The 25,873-nt window shown below is 42.7% G+C and overlaps 1 protein-coding gene across 2 annotated transcripts in view; it reads right to left on the bottom strand.

Moving 5' to 3' along the window:
* ITGA1 (integrin subunit alpha 1) overlaps positions 1-11,283 on the bottom strand; it is a 73,522-nt gene extending 62,239 nt beyond the window's left edge. The window contains exon 1 of one of the 2 annotated variants that reach the window (XR_014502780.1): positions 10,598-10,950. Coding sequence is in view for 1 of the 2 variants with exons in the window: in XM_083402701.1 (XP_083258827.1) it covers positions 10,598-10,658 (61 nt within the window). In the remaining variant the exon portion in view is untranslated. Of the gene's footprint in view, positions 1-10,597 lie in introns of both variants that reach the window. The other variant, XM_083402701.1, reaches the window with a different exon arrangement.
* Between the last annotated feature and the right edge of the window lie 14,590 nt (positions 11,284-25,873).

Genomic DNA, 25,873 nt, shown 5'->3' on the forward strand with positions numbered 1-25,873 from the left:
ACATTTAAATGGAGCTGGTAATACTCTGGCTTAAGTGCCGCTGGATGCTTAAAGACTGGTATTTAATAAGGGATTGCTGCTGCTCATGCATGCACGTTTTTCACAGCGTGCACGTTACTTTGATAGCATCAGACTGTTAGACCATATTCCCCCTCATCCTTTCTATGGAAAATCCATAAAAAAACCCTCAAAACTGGTTTCCAGTATCCTGTTTGCCATATTTAAATGATCTGTTAACCGCTGGTCTGGAAAAACTGGCTGCATACACACCATGCATTTAAAGCACATTGCTTCCCCCACAGAATTGTGGGAATTGTAGTTTACCCACCAGAGAGCTACAATTCGCAGCACCCTTAACAAACTACAATTTGGTAGGGGGCAGAAGCCATGTGCTTTAAATGTGTGTTATATGCACAGCAACCCTATGCTTTGCACCATCTTTCCAGTGTGCTCAGATCCTGCTTGTGGGAAGAGATGACATTAGTAGGAAACCTGCTGAACCACTGAGGCAGAGCCACTGTTTCTGCATAGTGCCTTGTTTGCCATATAAAGGCAATAGAAACAGCCAATCTTAAGCATCCTGTGCTATAAATTACCTATATAAATTACTCTGAAAGCGAAAACTGTAGCTCTATGTGAATCTCAGTGTGCTTCCTGACTTGCTTTTTGCTAGTGGGATTCCACGCATAACCACAAATTCAGGTTGTGCATTTAAAATAGATTTGGGCTCTTGCACAACGGACCCTGTTTAAAAAAATTAAAAACAGAGATTTGCAGCAATGAATGCATGGGAAAGTGTGGAAGACAGGTAGTTGAGGCGACATCATATAACCTCCCCACAAACTTTGTGCAAACAAATCAGGATCAGTGCCCAGTAAACAGGTAGTCCGCAAGTGACTTCATTCTAACTCTTAGAATGGTGCAATCAACAATCTGTGATAAAAACTAACTAAATAAGTTTTTTGGTTTTTTTTGCAGGACTAGCCCTCCTGTTCAAGATAATAGATTAGGTTTCTGATCTACTTTGTAACCCAGAAAATTGTGGTTGTTTTTTTTTATAAGGAGTGGGTTATGCTGTCTTCAGTTGAAGATGTTCAGTTGACCCTTGTGCAATGTTCAGAAAATGATTAGGAAATACTTTTGCAATAGCTTTGGTTTATTTATTAGGAAAACCAGCTATGCAAAAGAGGACTCAGTTGAAAACAACAGTCTCAAAATATATTAGGAATTGGTTTCATTGCAAGTTATTGTTTTTTCAGTTCTAAGAACATTTGAATAGAAAATGATGTGCCTTAACATCTTTTCTTTTTAAAAACAGGTAATAAACAGTGAAGCTATTCTATTGCAGCATATGGCAGCCCCTTTGTCCACCACTTTTTATTATAACTCCTACTCTGACAAATATTTAAATTGATGGCATTATTTTACAGCTGTAACGTCAGCCATTTCAAAAGCCATTTTTGTCATTTAGCTTACTCTTTTTTTTTATAAAAAAAAAACAGCTTTTAAAGGCAGAAGTAGAGGATCGTGTTTTCAAAACAATAATAGTACTGAGGCTTAATATGAAATACTATTGCCATTATTATGGAGATACATCATGATATTATCTCAATTGAAACCCAAACTTGGAAACAATTGCTGGAGGGAGAAATAGCAACAAATTATTAGACGATTCTTTTGTTATACAATATAGGAATAGAAAATACTTGATAAGTAGCAAATAAGATAGGAAAGGAGATTGTTGAGAAACAGATGGTCTTACAGTAGAAATTTGTAACATTTTCTGCAGTTCAGCCACCTATACTTCTTAAAACAAGTCTGGGGGTGCAAAGGCGCTCATAATTCTAGGAAGTCAGTGAATGTTATAAATTAATGAATGTCAGAATTTAGCTAAAACTTGGGATATTGAAGGGAATATACAGGCTTCAGCAATTCTCCTACAAACTAGCCTGGCCAGACTAGATGAATGCAAGCTGCCAGACAGGTGACTGGGAGAGGCTGCTGGGACCATATAATAACAGTTCTAAAGGACCTACATTGGCTCCCAGTATGTTTCTGAGCACAATTCAAAGTGTTGGTGCTGACCTTTAAAGGCTTCTGCCCTGTATACCTGAAGGAGCATCTCCACCCCCATTGTTCAGCTCAGAGATCCAGTTATGAAGGCCTTCTGGCAGCTTTCTCATTGCGAGAAGTGAAGTTACAAGAAACCAGGCAGAGGGCCTTCTCGGTTGTGGCGCCCGCCCTGTGGAATGCCCTCCCATCAGATGTCAAAAGAGATAATCATTTATGCAACCTTCCGTAGACATCTGAAGGCAGCCCTGTATCGGGAAGCTTTTAATGTCTGATGTATCGTGTGTTTTTTGTATTCTGTTGGGAGTGGTTAGGACAACCCATTCTGATGGGTGGGGTACAAGTAATAAATTATGATGGTGATGAAACAATGGTGAGTCATCAACACATTGAAGAAATAACCCTGAGTCTGAGTCTGTGCAAAATGGGGGTTGCCATTACCGGGTGTGTGTGGTGCCAAACAGGAAAAATGTGTCCCTTTTGAAACAGGTTTGGAGAAGGGGAGGGGCCACTTAGCAAAGGTTCTTGGGAGGGAGAAAGATGGTGCTAGAACTGGAGGCAGAGGGCATGTGGTGCAGAGCCATCTTACCAGGCTGGGTTAGAGGCCCAGTAATGGTGTGCAAAATGCCTTGGACCCCAATGCTATGCTGCTATGGGGAACAAGCCCCTCTTGAGATATAATGCTGTGAATTCTCTTCCTCCACCTAGACCCAGGTGTATATAGGTGTAAAATAAATCATACATCTTAAAACACTACCATTTCTGACAGGCCTGAATTCCCAATGGAAACATGGCCCTGGGTAAATGTCTGGAACCCCCTGGAATCTCGCTACTGCTCAGCAAAGGTTGGGGGTGGCATGCAACCTCTGCAACAATATGCTATTTCAGTACAGAAAAACACAGATTTTCATCACCTGTAGCTCAGTTCTTCACATGCACAGGGGAAAGGGAAATAAATATTCTGAGAAAGATACCAAGTTGATGAGCCTACGTTACAAAGAAAGATTTGGAGAACTTTAAATAAAATCCTCAAAAATGCCAAATAGCTGATTTCTACTGGACTATAATTTTGGCCTAATAAAAGACACAATGGGGCTTCTGTATTTGGGATCAGAATTTGGCCTTAAGAAAAAAGTTTCATTTATGTCTGCTGTGCACCCTTTCCTGTTCAGTCACATTTGAAAATCTTTAAAGTTCATGTTTATATTTTGCTTAGCATCAGTTCAGAAACTACCATGGCAAGTGTGCAGAATTATCCTGCAAATCCTTAACTTTTATATTCTGTTTGGTTTTCAAAAAGGGGAAGGAAAATTGGAAGGCAGTGACCCTATCAGGCCTATAGCTCAATCCTTAGACATATTTGACCGGCTTTCTATGAAGCATTCTTAAATCTGTAATCTTAGCTTCAACTCTTGTTCAGTTAGATGTTGGCAATGGCTATGATGTTGCTGTTGAGCTGATGGTCTGATAAGAGCTGGCTTTTATCAGATTTTGTCTTTCAGTATAATCAACAAGGGTATCTTGCTCTATACTTCCTTTACCCTATGTCCATCTCCTACTCAGTATGTTTAAGCTGTTGGCTATTCGCAGTGTAGTAGCGCAGAGAGCTTGCTGGGGAGAGCTTGCATTAAAAAGAAGGGACTCAAAATTAACTCAAACAAGGTTTTAATAAGAAAAACAAAAACTCCTTAAACACTGAATACAAACAAACAAACACGACCCAACCACCAACCCATCCCCAGGGTAAATGGCAGAGCTAGGTGCTGCCCCTTATATACTGTGGCCAATTCCCAACACAGCTTAATCAATGCAACTCAGCAGCACCTGCTATGCTTCACAGTTGCAAGGCTGGATCTCGTTAGTTACTCTGGCCCTTGCTCTGGCCCCTTAAAGGTACACACATTGGGTGAAACAATGATGAACCTTTAGATTTAAAGAAACAGTTCAACATTTCCCCTGCGGTTCATCATTGTGGAACAAAAACATAAAGCATACTTTGTACATGTTTTTCATGTGTAACCTTTGGAAGTGCTTTAGTAAAAATGTCTGCAATTTGATTGTCACCTGGAACATATTTAAATACAACCATTTTATCAGCAATTAGTTCCTTTACAAACTGCAAACGTAATCTTAAGACTCTAGTGCGCTGCGTATTGGTTTCTGAACATAGGATAGCGAGTCCACTCTGGGAATCAAGGTAAACTTTTACTGGTAGTGCTACTTGTATCTGTAGGTCTGCAAATACTTGCATATACCATTCTATATCACGAGTGGCCTGAACGCATGCACATAATTCACTCTCTGTTGTGGAGAGACAAATAATGGTTTGTGTCTGGGACTTCCATTCAAAAGGACAACCGTTATAACAAAACACCATACCAGACACACCCCTGCAATTATTTTGTTCCACTGCATGAGATGCATCGCAGAAAATTTCAAAACCTTTGTCAATACTTGATGTAAACTGCAACCTATAATGTTTGGTATGTTTAAGGTACATTACCACTCTCTTAAGAGCAGAGAAACATTGTGTAGTGGGCTTTTCCACAAATTTTGCCAGAAAGTGAAAAGCATAAGTTATATCTGGTCTTGAGATTCTTTGAATGAAATTTAGCTTGCCTATAGCAGAACGATACAAAGTTTTGTTAGGAAATGGCTTATCTTCACCTGTAAAGGTGAAACCACACACCATAGGCGTTTCCTTTCCATTTGCATTTTCTAAACATAGCATTTCAACAAGATCATCAATTTTTGCAGTTTGATGAACCAGAAAAGATCCATTTTTGCCTTTCTCAATTTGCATGGATAAGTAATTTTTAGCTATGCCTAATTCCACCACATCAAATTTCTTCTGTAACTGTGAAACTACCTCTTCATATTCCTGTTTAGTTTTTGTAGAAATTAACACGTCATCTACATACACACATATCTTTGTTACAGAGTTTGCCCTTTCCTTTATGAACACACAATTGTCTGCCTTTCCTTGTGAAAAACCAATATCCAGCAATTCTTTTGCTAAAGTTTGGTGCCAATTTCTCCCACTTTGGTGCAGACCATAAAGGGATTTATTTAATTTGCATACCAAACCTTCAGCGGCGTCTATGCCTTCAGGAACACGCATAAAAATTTGTTCTTTTAAATCTGCAAACAGATATGCAGTTTTTATATCTAGGTGGTAAACAGAATGTCCACGTTGTGATGCAACTTTTAACAAGAGCTTAACTGTTTCATATTTTACACTTGGTGAATAACACAAATCATAATCTTCACCTGGAATTTGTTGAAAACCTCTAGCGACTAATCTTGCCTTGTACCTTACAACTTCATTTTTGTCATTCATTTTAGCTCTATAAACCCATTTTGAATCTATAAGTCTCATATCTGGGGTTTGAGGTACAAGAGACCAAGTGTTATGCTCTTTTAAAGAAGCTATCTCAGAGTTCATAGCTTTATACCAATTTACAGCTTGGTGCTTAGGTAAATTCTGAACATCATTGTAGCTTTTTGTCTCAAAAACCACCTTATTGGCATACACAGTATTAAAATGTTCATCTGCAAATCGTTGTGGCTTCTGCCTCTTTCTATCTGAACGTCTCAGTCCGGAAGGAGAGTCAGACTCCTCAGACTTAACAGGACTAAGTGAACTACTAGTTTCAGGTTGTAAACCATCATTGTCAGACTGAAGAGATGCCTGTAGGCTAAGCTCACGGTCAGAAAACTCAAGAGAATCTAACCTCTCCTTGGGTGCCTGTAACTTTAAATCATCAAACAAATTTTTAGATTCAACAGGCTTTTTGTCTTCTCCCATTAATTCAGAAGCACCATTTCCTCCTGCTGCTGCTCCTGCTTCCTCTACTTCCTCAGTTTCATTTATACCATCAGTATCTTGGAAAATAGCAACTCCATTCCAATTTACAGTTTGTATCATGCTTCTGGTAATATGAAATTTGCCAGTTGCTGGGACGTAAATTCTGTACGCCCCCTGCTGGTAGCCCATTAATTTTCCCTGAACACTACGCTCACCCAATTTCTGCTTAGCGGGATAATGCATAATTACATCTGAACCCCAAATGCGTAGGTATTTCAGATTAGGGCGTTTTTTAAACAACTTCTCATAGGGGGTGACATCTAAACCAGAATGATAACTTCGATTTCTAACAAAGCAAAACGCATTGAGCGCTTCAGCCCAAAAATCTTTGGGCAGATTAGCATCATGCAGATAAGTTTTAACCCCTGCCTGCAGGTCACGCTGCACAACTTCAACAAGCCCATTTTGCCAGGGACTTCGGGGGCAAGATAACTCATGAGTAGTCCCCTGCGCTTCCAGGAATTTCTCAAAATCCTCAGAAACAAATTCCCCACCCCGGTCAGAAAACAGGTTCTTAATTGGTTTGTTAAAGTGCGTTTTTACCCAGCTGCAAAAAACTTTGTACTTCTCAAATGCTTGGGACTTTTCAGCTATTGCATAAGTCCAACAATATCTACTATACTGGTCTATGAGGGTAAGCCAGTACTTAGAACCTCCTAATGATGGTGGGAGTGGCCCAACTAAATCACAATGTACACGCTCAAATGGCTCAGTTACTTTCCTACCTGAGCACCTACCCTTGCGTGCAACCTTGATCTTATTTTTGCAACAGGATAAACATTGCATAAAGAATTTACATGGTTTTAAGTTGAGGCCATTAACAATATTCTTTGTCTTAATTACATCAGCAAAATTCAGGTGTCCCAGAATTCTGTGCGCCTCGTGGACACACCCGGAATGTGGTCTTACATTCCTCAACCCCTGGCTTGACTGTGCTGCTCTGCAATTTATAGGCGATTGGGAGTAGGTGCGAAAATACAGTCTATATAAACCATCAGATTCCCGGGCATACAATAGACGTTTGTTCCCCTCAAAAAACTCACACATTGAATTTAAGAAACGCACAGTTATGCCTTGACGAGCAAAACACCTTACTGATAATAAATTGTCCACTGATGGGCAGTAAATGCAGTTTGCTATCGTAATGTTTAAAGAGTCAAGTTTAACAGTACCCCTGCCAAGCGACTGCAAGACTTGTGAATTGGCTAAATGTACATTTCCAATTTCCTCTTCGAAAGAAATAAACAAGCTTCGATCGTTGCAGAAATGCTGAGACGCACCTGAGTCCACAACAAAAGACTTCCACTTGGCACCTTTAAGTCTTTTACGATCTGCTGTCCAAGCATGAAAAGCTTGCGGCTCGTTTCTGTCTTTACGGTACGATGTCGGCTGCTGGGCTGACAACCGCGACTGACGAACAGAAACAGACTTGGGAGTACCTTGCTTTCTTTTGGATCTGCAGTCCTTTGCAAAATGTCCTTGCTTATTGCAGAACCAACAACGCTTTGCAGCTTTAAATGCAGACGTATCACCACAAGTTTGCATGTGGCGTCCCTCATTACTTCTGGAAATTGGAGTGCTTATGGCACAAGCCTCCCTTCTGTCCAGCTCGCCCATTAATCTTGCCGTTACTCCTTCCACAGTTAATTGTGCTGGTGGAACGGCAGATATCTGGCTAGCTATACCATCAAAGTCCTCATTAAGGGAACAAAGGATGATAAAAACATACTGAATATCAGGTACCTCCATGTCCCTTCGAATTAATTCGCCGCGTATTGCCTCCAGACGTTTCAAGTGTGCTGCCAAATCACCACCAGGCTGCAACTTCGTCTGGTACAACTGCTTGAAATACGTCAATGCAGACGCTGACTCTTTTCTAACATGCACTGCTGCAAGACTGTCCCACATTTCTTTGGCAGTTTTCTTATTCCTTATATAGACTACTTGCTGGTCGCTGACTGCCAAATTAATTATCGCCCTGGCTTTCGCATCTCCTTTCGACCAAGCATTAGTCACAGGGTCAGGAGGGTCATCAGTTACATAGGTCCATACATCTCTAGAGGTCAAAAGCGCCTCCACCCGAAAAGACCATAAACTATAGTTCTCATCTGTTAGCTGTGGGAAGACTAGAGCCTTCTCCGCTTCAGGAACCCGGTCAACCATTCTGGAACTCTTCCAGACCCACAAAAACTACGCTAACAGGAGAAGGAGTTTTCAAACCTTTCTCAGAGTCCAAAAATATGCAGTCATCCACTCAGCAGCTGGGCCCATAACCAAAGATGTTGGCTATTCGCAGTGTAGTAGCGCAGAGAGCTTGCTGGGGAGAGCTTGCATTAAAAAGAAGGGACTCAAAATTAACTCAAACAAGGTTTTAATAAGAAAAACAAAAACTCCTTAAACACTGAATACAAACAAACAAACACGACCCAACCACCAACCCATCCCCAGGGTAAATGGCAGAGCTAGGTGCTGCCCCTTATATACTGTGGCCAATTCCCAACACAGCTTAATCAATGCAACTCAGCAGCACCTGCTATGCTTCACAGTTGCAAGGCTGGATCTCGTTAGTTACTCTGGCCCTTGCTCTGGCCCCTTAAAGGTACACACATTGGGTGAAACAATGATGAACCTTTAGATTTAAAGAAACAGTTCAACATAAGCTACATCAGTTTTGGTTCTGCATGTAAGGAATGTAAAAACTGAACCCAGGCAAAGCATCAGTTGGGGGGGGGGGGAGAGAAAACAAACAAGCAAAAAATTAACCTGAAGGTCAATTCATACTTTTGTTCATCAGTTGAACCCTGCGGCTTCTTGCGTGTATGAGTGAGACACGACACCAGCCTAAATTTCTGTATTCACATTATGTTAAACATTATCTGGTAAACAGTTTAGACATCCAGCTTGCAAGTTATCAAGAACTGGTGAATCAAGTGATGAGAAGGGCGTGACATGCGGCAGCCCACACTTCTTAGACGTTCACAATTCTTAGAAATTCTAACTTCCATCCTGTCTTCAACAATAACATAAATGGATACTACAGTGGTACCTCGGGTTACATACATTTCAGGTTACATACGCTTCAGGGTACAGACCCCACTAACCCCGAAATATTACCTCAGGTTAAGAACTTTGCTTCAGGATGAGAACAGAAATCGTGCTCCGGTGGTGTGGCAGCAGCAGGAGGCCCCATTAGCTAAAGTGTTGCTTCAGGTTAAGAACAGTTTCAGGTTAAGAACAGACCTCCAGAATGAATTAAGTACTTAATCTGAGGTACCACTGTATACTGAAGAGGAAAATAACCAACCACTTAAAGCAATAATGGAAAATTCCACCCTGTGTTTACTCTCTGCTATCTTCCAGGAGCTTGGATGGTACCTAATGACCAACAATCTATGCACTGACTATATGCTGCTGTACAGGCCAAATACTTCCTTTCAACCAAGTGGCCTACCTTTGTATTTAGATGTTCAGCTCAGAGAGCTCAGAGTAAATTCAACAGTAAATTATTCAACTACTAGTGGCTGGAAGGTGTTGCAGAGCTTGTTGAAAAAGAAATCCAGAAACGGAATAACAAAGCAGTTCATTATCTGCATGAAAAACATCCTTAAACATCACCAACACTGTGTATAGGAAGGAGAATAGTACTATGCTATAATTTCTGGATGTTATAATAATATGACTTGTGCTGCCATTGCTTGGTAAGCTGGGATCACTATAATCAGGCATTGCTGCAACTGCAGTGCACATTTCCAAAGAACAACCCCCAAAGCAAAGACAAAAAGTTGAAAATTTAAACCACTCATCCCAGAGTTGTCTCATTAAAAATAAATAAAACCAGCCTGTCGAAAGTGAGTTACAAACTAGAACCAAACATTACAAAAGACACAAGCAACAGAAAACAATATTTTCATTTCCCCTTGGGGTGATTACTATAAGATTTCCTGGCTACTCTCAGCCTTTGTCAATGTGATGCTCCCCTCCCCACTATTTTTTTTTTTTTTTTTGCTTCGCCCACATACTTCAGCAAAACCATCCCTCCGAGACCCACAAAGCATCGAGCAATCGCAATTGTGTTCATTTCCTCTCCCACCCCCACTTCCATTTCCATTTCCTCCCATTCCACCACCCCAAAACAGAAAATGGTTTGTGTCAGGAAAAGCTGAACTCCCCTGAGTCTATGGTGCTCTAAGAAATCCTCGAGAACACGGAATCCTGAAATGCAAACGCCACATGTTTCCTTGGCAGTGTTATGCTAAGTAAGAGTAAATCAGCTCCCTTATCTCCTGTGCAGTTAAGGGGGCGCAATTTGCTTCACTGTCCAAAATGATTTGCAAAAGTGAAAACCAAGCTTGCACAACAGTACATTTCAACCCGGTCACCCTTTCCTTGCTTGCCTAGTTCTATGATTTCTTATTCCCCACTTTCCTCTTTCTTTGCACCTTTCTGTTTAGTTTCAAAGCTTCTGTCACCCAAAATCACCGAATCGCTGGTTGTAAAGTTGACTTAAAACTCGGGGCGGGGTGTGTGTGGAATTGGCTGAAAAGCAGACAGACCGAAAGAAGTGGGAATGATGAATTGCTCAATTCTGGGGAGATCCAAAAGCAGAGGGAGAGTTTGGCAGATGCGAAGCCTTCGGAAAGAAGAGAAAGATGTTCTCACCTGTCAGTACCAAGCAGGGGACAGCGACACCTGGAATGCTGCCGCTGGGACAGGAGCCCATGGTTGCAATTGCAAAAGGAACCCGTGCAGGGGGAAAATAAGAAAGAAACGAGGCAAGCTTGTTAGCAACAGGGGTTCTCTTGTTCGGCTGTTAACTTCACAGTCCTGTTGCTGCTGCTGCCGCTGCCGCTTTTGCTTCTGGTCCCTTCTGCATTAGCAGCAGCAGCAGCCCAGCCAGGCATTTCCTGTTTGTTGTTCAAGCCCTTTAAGTTTCTTCCCCCCTACACATCAAGATGAATTGCACCCCCCTCTCCCCAGCCCCCCTCCCTCTCCTCTTCCAAGTGGGCTCTGAGCCTTTGAAACCCCCACGTGGCTGGATCCCGTAGCTCAGAGACATGTACAAATAAAGTCAGATCTTTAACAGCTCGTGTTTAGGCTGAAGTCGACAGGCTGCGAAGCAAACCTTAAAGGGACATCTGCATGCTTATAATTAATGGGTGTCTCCAGCTACCAGCCAGCTTCTACCAAATGCTGACAGTGAGAAGGCAGGTTTTGGGAACAACCTCTTCTCTCTCTCTCCCTCCACCCCCACCTTTCTTCCCAAACCGCGGCCCTAAATAATACTCTCTTCTTTGCAAGACTGCAGAGGTCCCTATTAAGAAGTGTGTGTGTCAAATTCAGATTTCAAGACACTTCCACGCTGAAGCTGCCCTTTGTGGGTCTAATTTTTCCTCCACTTACATCACTCTTTAAAAATGTTTCTGTTCTGTATTGTAGCATATATACTAAATCAAGCCTTTGTAGAAGGCGGTGGCAGTGGCGGAGACTGCAAATTCTGTCATGCAATTTGTATTTAAGATTAACACCTACTGCTTATTTGGATCATTCATGTTAGCATAAATTGCTCTACAGGCCTTGTCACATACAGTTTTAAATCTGAAGTCAAGCTGCTATCTTTCAGCCTCAGTTACCCTAGCTGTAAATTGGGAATAACAGAGACAGTTCTCAGAGAGCTATAGGAAGACCAAGTAAAGTGCTATATCATTAACGAAAAATCTAGTTTCCTGTTTGGTGACTATCTCACCCCCCCCCCCAATGACAGCCCATATATTCTGAATTGATCCACTTCTGTACCAGTTTGTCATTCTGGTTTTGCCATAGTATTGCTTCAGTGTTCTTTGACAGCTGGGAGTCCCTGCACAGCCTAGAATGAAAAGCACATTGGGGTTTGTGAAGGTGGCACCCTCTTGGCAGAGAGATGGGCAGAGAGGTGTGATTTGCCTTCAGATGAAGTGCCTTGGGATTAAGGAACCAACCAAAACAGCAAGCAGGCTTCTGAACTGTCCAGATCTATTCCTGAGGCTAGATGTGTGGAAGAAGTCTGGAGAACTCAAAAACTTGCTCACTATTGTGTGGCATTTTGTTGGACCTAATAAATATATGGGCCAACTATGGATTTGGGGGTGGGGGTGGAGTCCCTTATGGATCAACACAGCTGCCTTTTTCAGAATCTTTGCCTGGAAATCTGGCACATGGATAGTCTGTTTATGCACTTCCAATATGTACTGCTTGTATACTGTATCCGTAAATAATTCAAAACAAGCAACGTAGCCCTTCTTACCACTGGGGATTGTGGATCACATAGCTCTGGAACCTTGGAAAGTAACTGAGCAGGTGTGTGCAGCAGGATGGAGTGAATCACAGCAGTCAACATAAATCTGAGCATCCTTGAGAAACCAAGCAAGTAAGGCATTTGAGGAAGAACCTAAAATAAAAGTGAAGGAGAACAGGGGGGTTTAAAGAGAAGGGTGAACATCTAGCTAGAGAGATTCCAGTTGCGCCTGGTCGAGGAATTCCAGGAGGGGGATCAGCAACTGATAGGCTTGGACTGTGGAATATTACAGCCCATATCTAATCAGGAGACTGCCAACAGTGGTGGGAATGCAAAGGTGGTGGAAGAATCCCAAGAAATGGAAGCTGCTAGGAAATCAAATTACAGGAAGAGATAAATGATTAGCAGCCCACTCGTTAAGGGAATGGCATGGAAGAAGGGACCAGCTGAGCAGAAATGGGTGACTTGTGGCCCTCCATATGTTGTTGGATTCACACCCAACAGCTCTGGCTAGGATGCCCAGTGGTCAGGGACAATGGGGATCATAGTCTAGCAACATCTGGAGAGCCACAAGTTCTGAGCTACAAACTGCAGACCTGGCTGAAGAAAGAGACCATATAGAGTTGTGTGTTTTTTAATCCAGTTGTTTCCTATGAGTATTTTAGTGGGTGGGATCAGTTCCCTAAAACTCATGTATACTGGCAGGTGCCTAGGGTGATATCCAATGCCAGTCATGCTCAGAGCAAACCCTCTGAAATGAATGGACTTAAATAACCTAAGTCAATTGATTTCAGTGGCGCAGTTCTGAGCTGGTATCTCGCCTTCGTGTAATCATGAATTTTGCAAGAATAATGAGACCTAAAGCCTATCTTCCTCAGCAGAGACCCTTGCCCCTTTAGGGACTGGGACAATGGAGAGAAAATGAGTTTACTTGCAGTTGCTTGGACAGAATGGACCTGGCCTGCTAGTCGGGCACAGCATACCCTGGGGCAAGGAATTGTTCAAGGCTTTAGATTGGCCTTCCTCATCCTGGCACATGTCAGAGGTTTGGGACTACAACCTCCATCATTCCTGACTATGCTGGTAGGAGCTGATGGGAGTTGTAGCTGAAACATCTGGGGGTCACACCAGTTTTTGAGAAGGCTGCCTTAGATCTACAGTTGGTTTTAGGGTATGAGTTAGATTGGCCTGGGAATCAGTTCAGGAGCAGCAGGAGAAAGAAAGAGGTACCCTTTCCGGAGTAGATGAGAGGAGTCCTGTGATTTTGGGGCATATGGAGATGCCTGCTGCGACGCATGATGGGAGACCTTGGCAAAGACCACTTCACTGAGAATGTGATTGGAATTTTTAGATGATTATGATGGAAATGTAGCCAGAGATCATTGGCCAAGCATCAGGAATCACACACAGGCACACAACAATTCTATTCAGCCAAAGGACAAAAGCGAAGAGAAGCCAAAGCTCATCAAGGGAACAGTACTGGGTGAACACAACCCTTCCCCACCCGATTTAAATGGGGTATGTTAGAATCATGATAAACTGACATTTGAGACAAACGAGAAGTTATCGACTGGAACAAAGATACATTTCAGGGGACTGGCGATAGCAAAAGCCTGGGAGGGGGAATATGCATTTGCCTCAAAAACTGACCACAAAGGATTTTGCTGGCACCCTTTTGAGATATTTGTGCCAGCGTGGAGTAATTTACTCTGCATGGGGAAATGTGTTTGGATGGTGGTGCTCAATGCTCCCAGCAATAGAGCCCTGGGATGCCTAGGAATTGCCAGCTTTAGCTTGCCAAATGTTTTGCCTTTGGGGGCAGCAGGAAAAAAAGGGGGGTTGGCACAGACATTTAGGGCTCTCGGTGGTAAGAGAGAATGTCTACACTTTGCTGGTAAATTCATTGATGTTAGAAAATACATTAAATAATGGACCTAGAACAGAGAAAGGGAACGAAGCACTGCAGTAAGTCTCATGCAGCCCTTCTCTACAGCTTCCATGCCTGATCAGTTATAGCAGGTTGGGGGAAGGGGTTGCTTACATGTCTGGGGAAGGGGGACAGGCAGGGCAAGTCATAACTGCTGCCTTAGCTCCTGCTGCTTTGGGAGATTTAAGGATATATGATTTATTAACTTTCTCCAGCTTTGAATGTAAGAAACCTAAATATAACAAAGACACCCTAAGTCTCCAGATCTCTCTCCTCTAAAAGTAATTAAACAGGGCAGTGCTATTCTTGGGCTTAACAATACATTGCCCAGAGCCATTTGAAGAATCAACTTGAGAATATAGTGTTTGAAACCCAGATCTTATCATCCAGCATTACCCACAGTTGCCAGGGCTGGCTCTAGAGGATGACAGGGTTGGGCATGTGCCAGGACCCCAAAACCCGCAGTGGGCCCACTGCCTTCAGAGTGCTGTTTCCACTTTGCACAGGTTGTTCAAGGAGATCAGATACAGCTTCAGAGAGTTCTCAGTTTGCAACTTCTTTCACCTTAAAGGTAAAAGTAAAGGTACCCCTGACCATAAGGTCCAGTCGTGGACGACTCTGGGGTTGTGGCGCTCATCTCGCTTTACTGGCTGAGGGAGCCAGCATTTGTCCGCAGACAGCTTCCGGGTCATGTGGCCAGCATGACTAAGCCGTTTCTGGCAAACCAGAGCAGTGCATGGAAACGCCGTTTACCTTCCCGCCGGAGTGGTACCTATTTATCTACTTGCACTTTGACATGCTTTTGAACTGCTAGGTTGGCAGGAGCAGGTACCAAATAATGGGAGCTCACCCTGTTGTGGGGATTTGAACCTTCTGATCAGCAAGCCCTAGGCTCTGTGGTTTAGACCACAGCGCCACCCGTGTCTCAGCTTAGGGCCCCCCAAACCCTGAAGTCAGTAGAGATAGTTGCTCTTATTCTGACATGCTTTGCAGTGTGGACAAAAGCAAAAACCAAAACTTAACTCAACTCAATATACAGATTTTAGATTCCTTTTCAGGGTCCTTTAAACCCTTCCTCTTGGAAATTCTCCATATATTCTGCTAGCATTAAACTCCTAAGCTGTTATCATGTTCTGGCCATTTTTAAATGTTTGCTTCACAATGTTAGCTCTCTAGTTTGCAATTCTCTCTCCCCCACCCAAACTTTCTCTATACAGTCCTTTCTCTAATCACTTTCCTTTCAAAGTGCCTCTTTTGCAGTTCAGCTTTTGATCTCATTGTATTATTGTTTGCAAAACAGTAGGAGCTAAGAGCACATCTTTTTGCAGTGCTGCAAAAGCATGCAGCTCAAACCAGACTTATCTCAAATATTTGGAGATATTGGGATTAGTAATGACTCTCTTCACCCACGCCCTCCGGAGCTGGAGCCAGGATTTTGGCGAATAATCGGAAGTTCGTGGAATTTTCCTCTGCTCCTTTGAGGGTAATAAAAAACGGCTGCTAATGACTGCAAGCACTAGTTAAAATGTAGCTGCTATTTCGGTCTTGGATTTTGTGAGAACATGTTGAACCTACTTTCTCTATGTCAGTGCTCTAAAAGAGGCAATTTTCAGGAATCTGCAACTATTTAATTGCATTACCCTGCCAGAAGGTACAGAGAAATGAATGCTCTTACGTCCATCCATATTCATTCAGGGCTGCCAGATCATTCCAAGACTGGGGGAAATTGCCCATTGTTAATATACATGCAATATTTGGTTTAAAAATCAGTACGTAGCATTGATGTTGATTTTTTTAAAAGGATTTTTTTTTAAACTGTTTTAGGAATTATGGTTAGCTATTCATTAACCCTAAACCTAGACTGTGCATTCAGCTTGTGAATATATGTGGCTTGATGACATTGATTTGAAGTATTATAGAATTGTAGAGCCAAAGTAAACATTGTGTGTGTTCCCCCTGACCCCAAATTGACAAACCACAATAAAAATAGATCTTTTTGGCTTATAGAAATATGCATAATGGACAGGGAGAGGTTTCTCTCCCTCTTCCAGAAATACCAGAGCCTGGAATCATAGATTGAGCTATCTAGGGGTGCTAACTTGAACAAAATATTGGGGGGGACACCCAGGTAAGCCCCGCTACACATAACTGATCACAAGACACGGCACACATGCACCATTTGAGCGGCAGTGCCTATCAACTTGGGGGGGTTGCTGGCCCCCTCAAATATATTATTTGGGGGGGGGGCGAAGGGAGCTCAGACCCTAGGAGTTGGCTCCCAAGGAGCTACCCATTCAATGAAGGCAAATGGCGGGAGAACTTAGGGCAGACATTAGGGAAGGGCTGTAACTCAATGGCAGAGCATCTGCACTGCATGAAGAAGGTCCTAGAAAGGAACTCCTTTAGCATCCTAAAGGTTCCAACATCTGAGGCCTTTTCACTGTGAAAAAAGCCATGGAGGGTCAGGGGTGGCATGATAGAGGGGTATAGAATCATGTATGATGTGGAGTAAATGGAGAGAGAGAAACTGAAGCTGACTGTTGGAAGATCCAAGATAAAGAAAGAATGTCCTTTTTCACACAGGGTCCACCTAAACTATGGAATTTGCTGTGACAGGATGCAGGGATGGCCACCAACTTGGATTGCTTAAAAACGACACTAGACAAATTATGAAAGAGAATGGCTTCAAGGCTGCTGGCTATGTTGTCATCCAATGTCAGAGGCAGTTTGATCCCGAACATCAGTTGCTTGGGTGAGTGTGAGAGAAGTATTGTATTTCCTTCTCGTGTAGGGTTGGCATACGTCCAGATTTTCCTGGACATATCCAGGATTCGTCTGTCGAAAATTGCATCCGGGGGAAATGTTCAAAAACTGGTTAAAATGTATAGGCAGCCCACATTAGAAGTGAAGATTTGTTGGTGGATTTCCCCCCAAAATAGCTCAAAAACTTCTTTTTTGGGGGGAGATGATTTTGCAAACAACGACAACAACCAAACCAACTCAACAACTTTGGCCCCCAAAAGCTCAAGGTAACCCTATGCTCATGGGTTTCTGACAGGCATCTTGTTAGCCACTGTGAGAACAGAATGCTATACTGGATGGATCCTTGGCCTGATCCAGAAGGATTCTTCTTAGGTTTTTATGAAAAGTCATAAAAATGAGGATTAGAAGCATTCTATGGTACTTTTAGGAAAAGGGGGGCTAAAATGTGATCTAGAAAGCAGATTAGCTCAGCACACTTCTGCTCTTCACATTATATGCCATTATATGCTAGACTACTACTTGTAAGGAACTGGAAAGGAAATATTATTCCCACAAAGGAAGATTGGATATGTAAATTAAGCAAATTCATAGAGTTGGCGAAGTTAACAGCAACCATAAGGCATCAGACTAATCAGAATTTAAGGTCAGAATGGCAATGCTTTGAGGATTACATGAAAAAACACTGTTCTAAGGATAATATGTTGATGTGTATAGACTAAATTTGTAAAGCAGAACTAGAAAAAAGTAATATATTGTAATGGTTCTAGGGGTTGCTCGTGCGTAAGCTTGTCCCAACGTCTGGCTGGGTTGCCTGAGTGAACCTTTCCTGTCCGGGCAGCCACTCGCCCGTGACCGTCTCAATCGCTGGCAGAATCCGTCAGTGGGCGTTTCTTAAACTTCTTCCAGCAAAGAAGTTCTTTGACGCCCAGTCTTCGCCTACTCTCTCTGCGCGGAAGCCTTCTGCGCAAGGAGGGCGTGGGCAGCGGAGGACCCCTTCTCTCCCCGCTGGTCCCCGGCAAGGAATCATGGGATCGCCTCGCCGATTCCCCCATCTCCCCCCCTTCTCCACTGGAGCTATGCTGATTCTCTCCCCCAGAAGATGGGCTGCCCCTCCCACTCCCAGGACGCTCTCTGGGATCCCTTCGGAGCTTGCTCTCTCCCTCGGACACTGATGGCAGTTCCCTGACATATATTAAGGATATTAAGGATGACCAAAAGGATATTAAGGATGACGAGTATTGGGGGAGGGAAGCCACATGAGTGTATGATTTGTTTTTGGTTTTGTTTGGTTATTATTTTGTATTGTTATTGCTAACTGAATATTGTGTACCTTTGGTAAATAAAATTATGAGGAAAAATGTGATCTACAAAGCTTATTAGCACGGCACACTTCTGCTCTTCACATTGTAGGAAAAAGCATTAGGTCCCTCCACTCGCTCTGGTAGTCTAACCTTCAACATTCAGGCTTTGCCAATACATATGACTCGCGGTGAGATGAGAGCTGACTTGAGAGGTCACCTACAATTTTCCAAATACTTGCATGTAGGCGGCTTAGCAAAAACTTGAATTGCTGCATTCAAGTTTCTTTGGAGTGGTTGTTAAGTGTGCTAATATTAGTTATCAGAAAATAGGCAGGTAAGGTTGAACCACCACTTTGCTCCGTTATTGTAGTACAAGAAGGCACCAAGGACAAAAATGAAATAAGGAACGACAAGAAGGAACTAAAGGTCTTTGTAAGCGGTGGTGGTGGTGGGAGAGACTCAATTCCTCAAGTGCTGGGGCAGCCACCAAGGACATGAAAATGAGAAAAAAGAAGTTCACAAAGGCAACCAAACTGCACTGTTCTCCACTAATGTTGTCACAGACAATAACCTAGTGTTTCCCCTGTTTTCTGATAACTGAAGCAGGCATTCTTCCTCTTTCCTTTCCTTTTTCATTCTGCAGAATGAGGTGGCCACTGCAGGCAGCTATTTCGGGTATCATGAAAGGGAAGGAAATTGTTAGGAATTTAATATCTGTATATTTTTACTGTCTGCTGAAGAGAAGCACCTGTGAGGATTTTCCGCTAAGGTACCAAAATAATTTGACTAGCCTTAGGTACTAAGGTACACTGGAGAGCCAGTGTGGTGTAGTGGTTAAGAGCGGTAGTCTCGTAATCTGGGGAACCGGGTTCGTGTCTCTGCTCCTCCACATGCAGCTGCTGGGTGACCTTGGGCCAGTCACACTTCTCTGAAGTCTCTCAGCCCCACTCACCTCACAGAGTGTTTGTTGTGGGGGAGGAAGGGAAATGAGAATGTTAGCCGCTTTGAGACTCCTTAAGGGGAGTGAAAGGCGGGATATCAAATCCAAACTCTTCTTCTTCTACCTTGGCTTGGGAGAAGGGCACCAGAATGTATCAGGATCAGCCTTGATAACTGGCAGCACTTTTCATTGCTAACATCTCCAGTGTTGACTTTAGCATGTGGAACTGGTAAGAGCCCTTCCCTAAGAAAAGTACACCCCTTGCATTCTGTGTGAGTTAGTGCTCCGTAAATGCCTCCTGGTTGGAAAAGCAATGGTCGAAAACGTGATGAGAGATGCACAGCCAGTCTGACGCGCTTAAATGTTCCATTCAAAACTGATGCAGAGTGACGGTAGAGTTACTCACCTTCTGTTGAACCCAATTGCAAAGAGAGAAAGCCAGAGTAGTGAGCCATGCAGCAGGAAGTTTCCTGCTAGGACTCTAATGATGGTCAGCCAGTGATCATGCAGAAGACCATCCTTATGGTTCAATAGGAGAAGGATTCAATCCAACCATGTTCCAGTTGCTTGGTCAGCAAAGGCAGAACTAAGGTTAGTTGAGAGGGAAACTAGAATATAGGGAGACATGGCTCAGCTGCCATGGCCACCATGAATGGAAGCCCAAATGGGATGGGTGGCCACTCAGTGTTCCTGCCAAACCTGTACATGGCTGTTCATAAGTCAGCCAGACACCCAGACCTCTCTAGTGGCAGAGAGAATAATAATAATAATAATAATAATAATAATAATAATAATAATAATAATAATAATAATTTGGTTATACCCCACCCATCTGGCTCGGTTTCCTCAGCCACTCTGGGTGGCTTCCAACAAAATATTAAATACAACAATTAATCAAATATTAAAAGCTTCCCTAAACATTATGATTGTCTTGTGTTTTGTTATTGTGTTCCTGTTGTTCCTGTATTTAGACTTAGATTTTTGTGTGAACTGCTCTGAGCACAGATTTACTTGTGGAGAATGTGATATATTAAAAAAATTGCCAGTGACAACAACAACGATTGGTGGTGCTTGTACACCCACATTCAATCTAGCAATGAGTCTTCTTCCTCTTAACTTTATTACGGTCACAGACCAGCATAAGAAAAACATATAATAAAATACCAGTTAGGACTTGAACAGATAATTGTTAGAGCAAATAAGGGCATAGAAACAAACATAGCAATGAGTCAGCTCTCTACAGGTAGATTTTCAGTTTTCTGGAATCTGCCTAACTTACTATGGTTTCTGAAAGCAGGTCTTCTGGTTTAAGTATGTGGCATCATTGCGCTATTAGTAATAAAAATCAATACGATTTGATCAAATTGGCTTTAATGCGTGTTTCATCCTATTTCATTTTGTGAAAGCGTGTTCTCCTTCATGGAGAGCACGTGTTGCGGTGGGGGCCGCCAGGACACTCCAAAGTTGGGGGCGGGCTAATTGATCGTTGGCCACTGATGCGATTGGGGCTTCCCTTGTTGCTGGGAATAAGTTAATGTTGCCATTTGTTGATTGACAGCCAGAAATGCTAAAACTCCTTGCACGAGGCTAGGGCTTCCTCTTTTCGACCGTGCATTGGATTGCCCGTCCCCTCCTCCCTAGAATTAGGGTTGTTCGCTTTGACCTTGCTATGCCTGTCATGGGGTCGTCTGCTCTTGGGGCAGGGGCCCGGTAGGAATTTTGTCCATCTGGCTGATTGGCTGGGACCATTTGGTTTTTGCCTACTGCCTAGCAAATCGTCACAACTTGTAAGGTTGCAGTTAGGCATTGGTTTATGGTTTGGTTGGTTGAGGGGCAGTGGTTGAGTGCCTGCCCTTGGTAGGTTGAGTGCCTGCCCCTCTAATGCTGCCGCTGCAAGGGATTCCATTAAAGGAATTGGGGGCTAACTATTGCTTGTCCACTCTGTCAAGGGGGCTCGGGCCATAGCAATGAGCTCTTGGTTGCATTTGGGGTGAGGGCAGGTTCCCTGCTCCGTCGCTACCCCCAAGTGTATTCCCCTATTCTGACTTTCGCATCGTGCGGAATGTCAGTCTGTCCCCCATGGTGCGGGCAGATAGTCGCAACCAATGCCTAAGCAACTACTCACAAATTTGTATTTTAATAAAGTTGTGGCCAAAATTATGCCAAAAATCTTAAACAAAAAGTTCTGTGTGAGTTATTGGGGTGGCCCTGGGGACCTCGACACGCAACAGCTCTGGTATTATTCAGATCAGGTGTGGGGAACCTTTGCCCCTCCAGGTGTTGCTGAGCTACAGCTCCCAGCATTCATTGCTAGCTGTGGTTGATGGGAGTTGTTGCTCAGCAACTCTGGAGGGACAAAGGTTTCCCACACCTGATTTGCATGAAGAACAGCTTATAAATATTTCCAAATACATAAAGAACCAGAAATTCTAATCTTGTTCTCTCCCATCAGACACAGCACAGTCATGCTAATGAAAACGAAATAAATTACAGTTTTCATTTAGGATGTGCCTTGGCTGGCTTTGAATTTATCACATGATTCATATAATGATTATTCACATGCTAGCAATATCATTCAGGGAATCCACGTCTTTCTTATTTGGCTGCAGGAAATACAAGACAGACGGATTCTATACACTCGGAAGAACTGTGGAGGAGGCATTCAACATTTCTTTTGTGGCAACTGTGACTAAAAAGCAAGTCCTAGGAAACAGCAGTTGCTGAAAGTCAGTGCCGAAAGCCAGCCACTCCTTTTCCTGAAATGCAGGATGCAAATGCTCTTTTTGTTAAAACTAACCCAGTACATGGAAGGAAGTGCTCTAAGACGCTATTCTACAACTATTGTGTGTGTGTACAAGAATTCAATTTATCGCCTAGAATAAAGGACTAGTCCGGAAGAGGAGGAGTTTGGATTTGATATCCCACTTTATCACTACCTCGAAGGAGTCTCAAAGTGGCTAACATTCTCGTTTCCCTTCCTCTCCCACAACAAACACTCTGTGAGGTGAGTGGGGCTGAGAGACTTCAGAGAAGTGTGACTGGCCCAAGGTCACCCAGTAGCTGTATGTGGAGGAGCGGGGAATCGAACCCAGTTCACCAGATTACGAGACTACCGCTCTTAATCACTACACCACACTGGCAATTTATATTTTATGGTAAGGCAGAGGTGGGGAATGTCAGGCACAGCAGCCAAGTGCAACCCTTCAGGCCTTTCTAGGGCCCTTGGGATTCTCCTTGGCCATGCTCTCAACCTAGAACACACCCCACCCCAGCTCTACTTTGTACCCTTCTCCACTGCTTTCCTCTGCTGCAATCTGTCCTCAAACTGTGACGGCGCCTCTTGCTTGGTAGTGGGTGCATGATGGATCACCCCACTCTCCTGAGCTCACATTTTCCAGGGCTGGCTTCTCCCTGCCCCCCGCAAGACTCCAACAATGTCCTCACAAGCTGCATCTCAAGAAGAAACCATCAGTCCATATGTCTGAATGACAGCCTGGAGACATGGACCATTGGCCTGGGATTTCAGGGCAATGAGATCCTGAGTCTGTGGCAAACCTACCTTGATGTCACAGATACAGTGGTACCTCAGGTAACAGACGCTTCAAGTTACAAACACTTCAGGTTACAGACTCCGTTAACCTGGAAGTAGTACCTCGGGTTAAGAACTTTGCTTCAGGATGAGAACAGAAATTGCGCAGCGGTGGCGCGGCAGCAGCGGGAGGCCCCATTAGCTAAAGTGGTACCTCAGGTGAAGAACAGTTTCAGGTTAAGAACGGACCTCCGGAACAAATTAAGTTCTTAACCCAAGGTACCACTGTACCGCCTCTTGGCAACTTTTCACATGCACCAGATTAACCTCAGCAAATTAAGAAATGTGGTTGTGGACTTCCCCATGAAGAGAATACAAGGCCCACCCCACCTGGGAAGCCTGCATGTAAACCATGAGTTGTTCCATCCACTTAGGGTTCCTTTTCCAGTCACTGTGCTCCTATCACCAAGCATTGAAGCTGGGCCTTCCCTGAACACACAGAGGGTTCTCCTTGTCTTTAACATGCAGTTACATGTACTTTTGTAGAGGGAAAGGAGGCCATTTACTGTGTTTTTCCTACACATGTTTTGTGAACTCAGGTTAGGAAGGTACAATAAGAAGTGACCTGGAACACCTGATCAGTATGAGACTGCCAGTCTCTTGCTGCATAATGTTAGGTCTCTAGCTTCCTTCGTCTGCTTCTTTTTCAGTAAATGCTTCATTTCAGAGAGCAGCGGCAAGCACTCAATAAGAGGAAATGCTCATTTAGCTCTCCAATACATCAGGCTATCTCATTTTGCTCCATAACTACCAGTTACAGTGTGCTCTGCTGAAGATGATATATATTCTCTCCTGGAAGGCAGTTATTAGTATCTGCAGTGGCAATTAAGATTATATTGCATTTTCGTACGGCTTTCTAAAGATTTATTTATAGTTCGTAATTAAAGTAGCTATTCAGCCCCGCAGATCAGCATTGCTGTGGATCAAAGAGGGAGTAAACAGCAGAAATGTCTGGTTTTCGTGTTAAGAAAGCATGCAGAGCTAAAAGGCTTGATGAAAGATGAAAGAACACAGCCTTTGAGAGTGCAATCTACTCAGAGGAAAGCTAGCATCATAGAATTATAGAGTTGGAAAAGACCCCAAGGATCATCTAGTCCAACCCCGGCAGTGCAGGAATATGCAGCTGTCCCTTATGGGGATTGAACCCGCAGCCGTGGCATTTTCAGCAAGGTCGGTGCTTCCCCCCTAGAAAAATAGGTGCTGGTACTCACCATGAAGTTGTTACAATAAGTGCCACACTTTTTAAGAACAACAAAAAAGTGCCGCTATTGCAGATCCTTGAGTACCCAAGCAAAAAAAGCACTAAGCACGATGCTCTAACCAACCAACCTAGCTATTTACACAGTTGAATGGGTCTTACACCCTGATTTTTCTTTAACATGTTGGTTTGGGAAGAGTGAACAAATTTCTCTCCCTTCCCTAGGTATATGCTAGTTACTGCATAACTACTGAGACTGAGCCAGCAGCCAAGGCTGGGATTGTGGACACAGTGATATTATCCAAAATTTTGTCTTCTTTCTCATTCCAGAGTGTCACTGACTGCAAGACTAAGAGGTCATGTCATGTTCCTTTCTGTTTTAGTTACCCATAACAGAACATGAAATGAGTTTATATACTTAAAATTCCTCCACATGCCTTGAAAGGCATAATGCTGACCTCTTAAAACATCCATAATTTGACCGGCCTTTCCTGTTTCTTCTGCGTTTCACCCGCCAAAAAGAGATACAAAGCAGACGTGCAGCTGAGAACACACAAAATACTACATGGAAGGTAATGGCAGGGCAAAACGAAATCTCCTAGTGATCAAACTGGTCAGCTTATTAAAATAAGTAGCAATCTATTATAAAATAGTAAAGGTGAGAAGGAAAGGTGAACAGCTCATATCCTCCCAAATCATCACGCCTCTCCTCCAAAGAGGGAGTAGGCAATTTTTTAAAGAAATAAAAATAAGACACATATTAAGTATCCTGCTGGAAAGCATGCTGATGACTTTTTAATGCTGATAATAAATTGGGGTGTGTGTTTAATGTAGTTTAATTTTTTTCTAAGCTGCCTTGGAAGGATTTGGATCCTGATAGGCAGGATATAAATAATAGTGATTAATAAATAATTTCAGTGGGACTGTTGCAGCCTAAAGCTCATATCTTGCAGAGTTCATAGATGGGTGAGAACCTGAATTCATGTTTTCTTATTGACAAGGAGAAATACAATGGAAAGCAATAGCTTAGCTCCCATAATGTCTTGTTCATCAATGATTTACATCAATGATGTAAGATACATTTCCAGAAGTTATGGAAACATTTTGATGTTTATGCAAAACATTAGTGCCCCCCCCCCAATTACGCAAAGTGTTGCTGGTCCTTTTTGTAACTTGGTTGCGATGAAATGTGCATACCAGCCACAGTCTGTTAGGCTTGTGTAACCAGATGAAATTTTGGAACATGAAATGTGTTTGCGGAAATTATTCATTCTGAGTTCTAAGTCCCCTCTAAGTACCCATGTGTTTTCCTTTTTTCTTTTTAGGCAACTGAGTTTGATTTAGCAGGCATGTGGAAATTGTTTGCAGAATTTGCAGCCCGAAAACCTTCAAAGCCAAAATGTATTTGTGAATCATGTATACAAGTTGTATCTGCTTGTGGTTTCAAAGCACTCAAGTTTTTTGAGTCATTTTTTCTTCTTAAAAGCTTAAGAAAATGAAAACTGAATTAATGTTCATCTTAAGTTTTGAAATCAAGTTGTTGTTTTTTAAACGCTCCATATTAAAGTTACTGGAAGAACAGTTATTTGGCAATCTTGCATTTACTACATAATTTAATTTGGCTTGCTGGATTTAATTACTTACTAAAAGAGTATTTAGTTTTATGTCTGAACATTTGCTTCTATCACAAAACAAGGATCATACGAAAGAAGATGTGGATTTCTTGTTTTAAACATAATAGTTTGTGTGGTTAACTAACTTATTACACCACTATGACCCATAGATGTGAATGTTACTTCTGGAATTTACTTAATGAAATGAAGTTTTGTTTCCTCATTGCAGACTTTTGAAATGTTTTCAGAAAGGAACATCAATGCATCCTTTTTGCCCTTCAAAAGAAAAGGAAAATAGAAGCTTCTCAAGGTGCTTCTTCCTCTGCAACAACT

This window comes from Podarcis tiliguerta, assembly GCF_965153285.1.
Source record: "Podarcis tiliguerta genome assembly, chromosome: 11".
Classification (NCBI taxonomy): domain Eukaryota; kingdom Metazoa; phylum Chordata; class Lepidosauria; order Squamata; family Lacertidae; genus Podarcis; species Podarcis tiliguerta.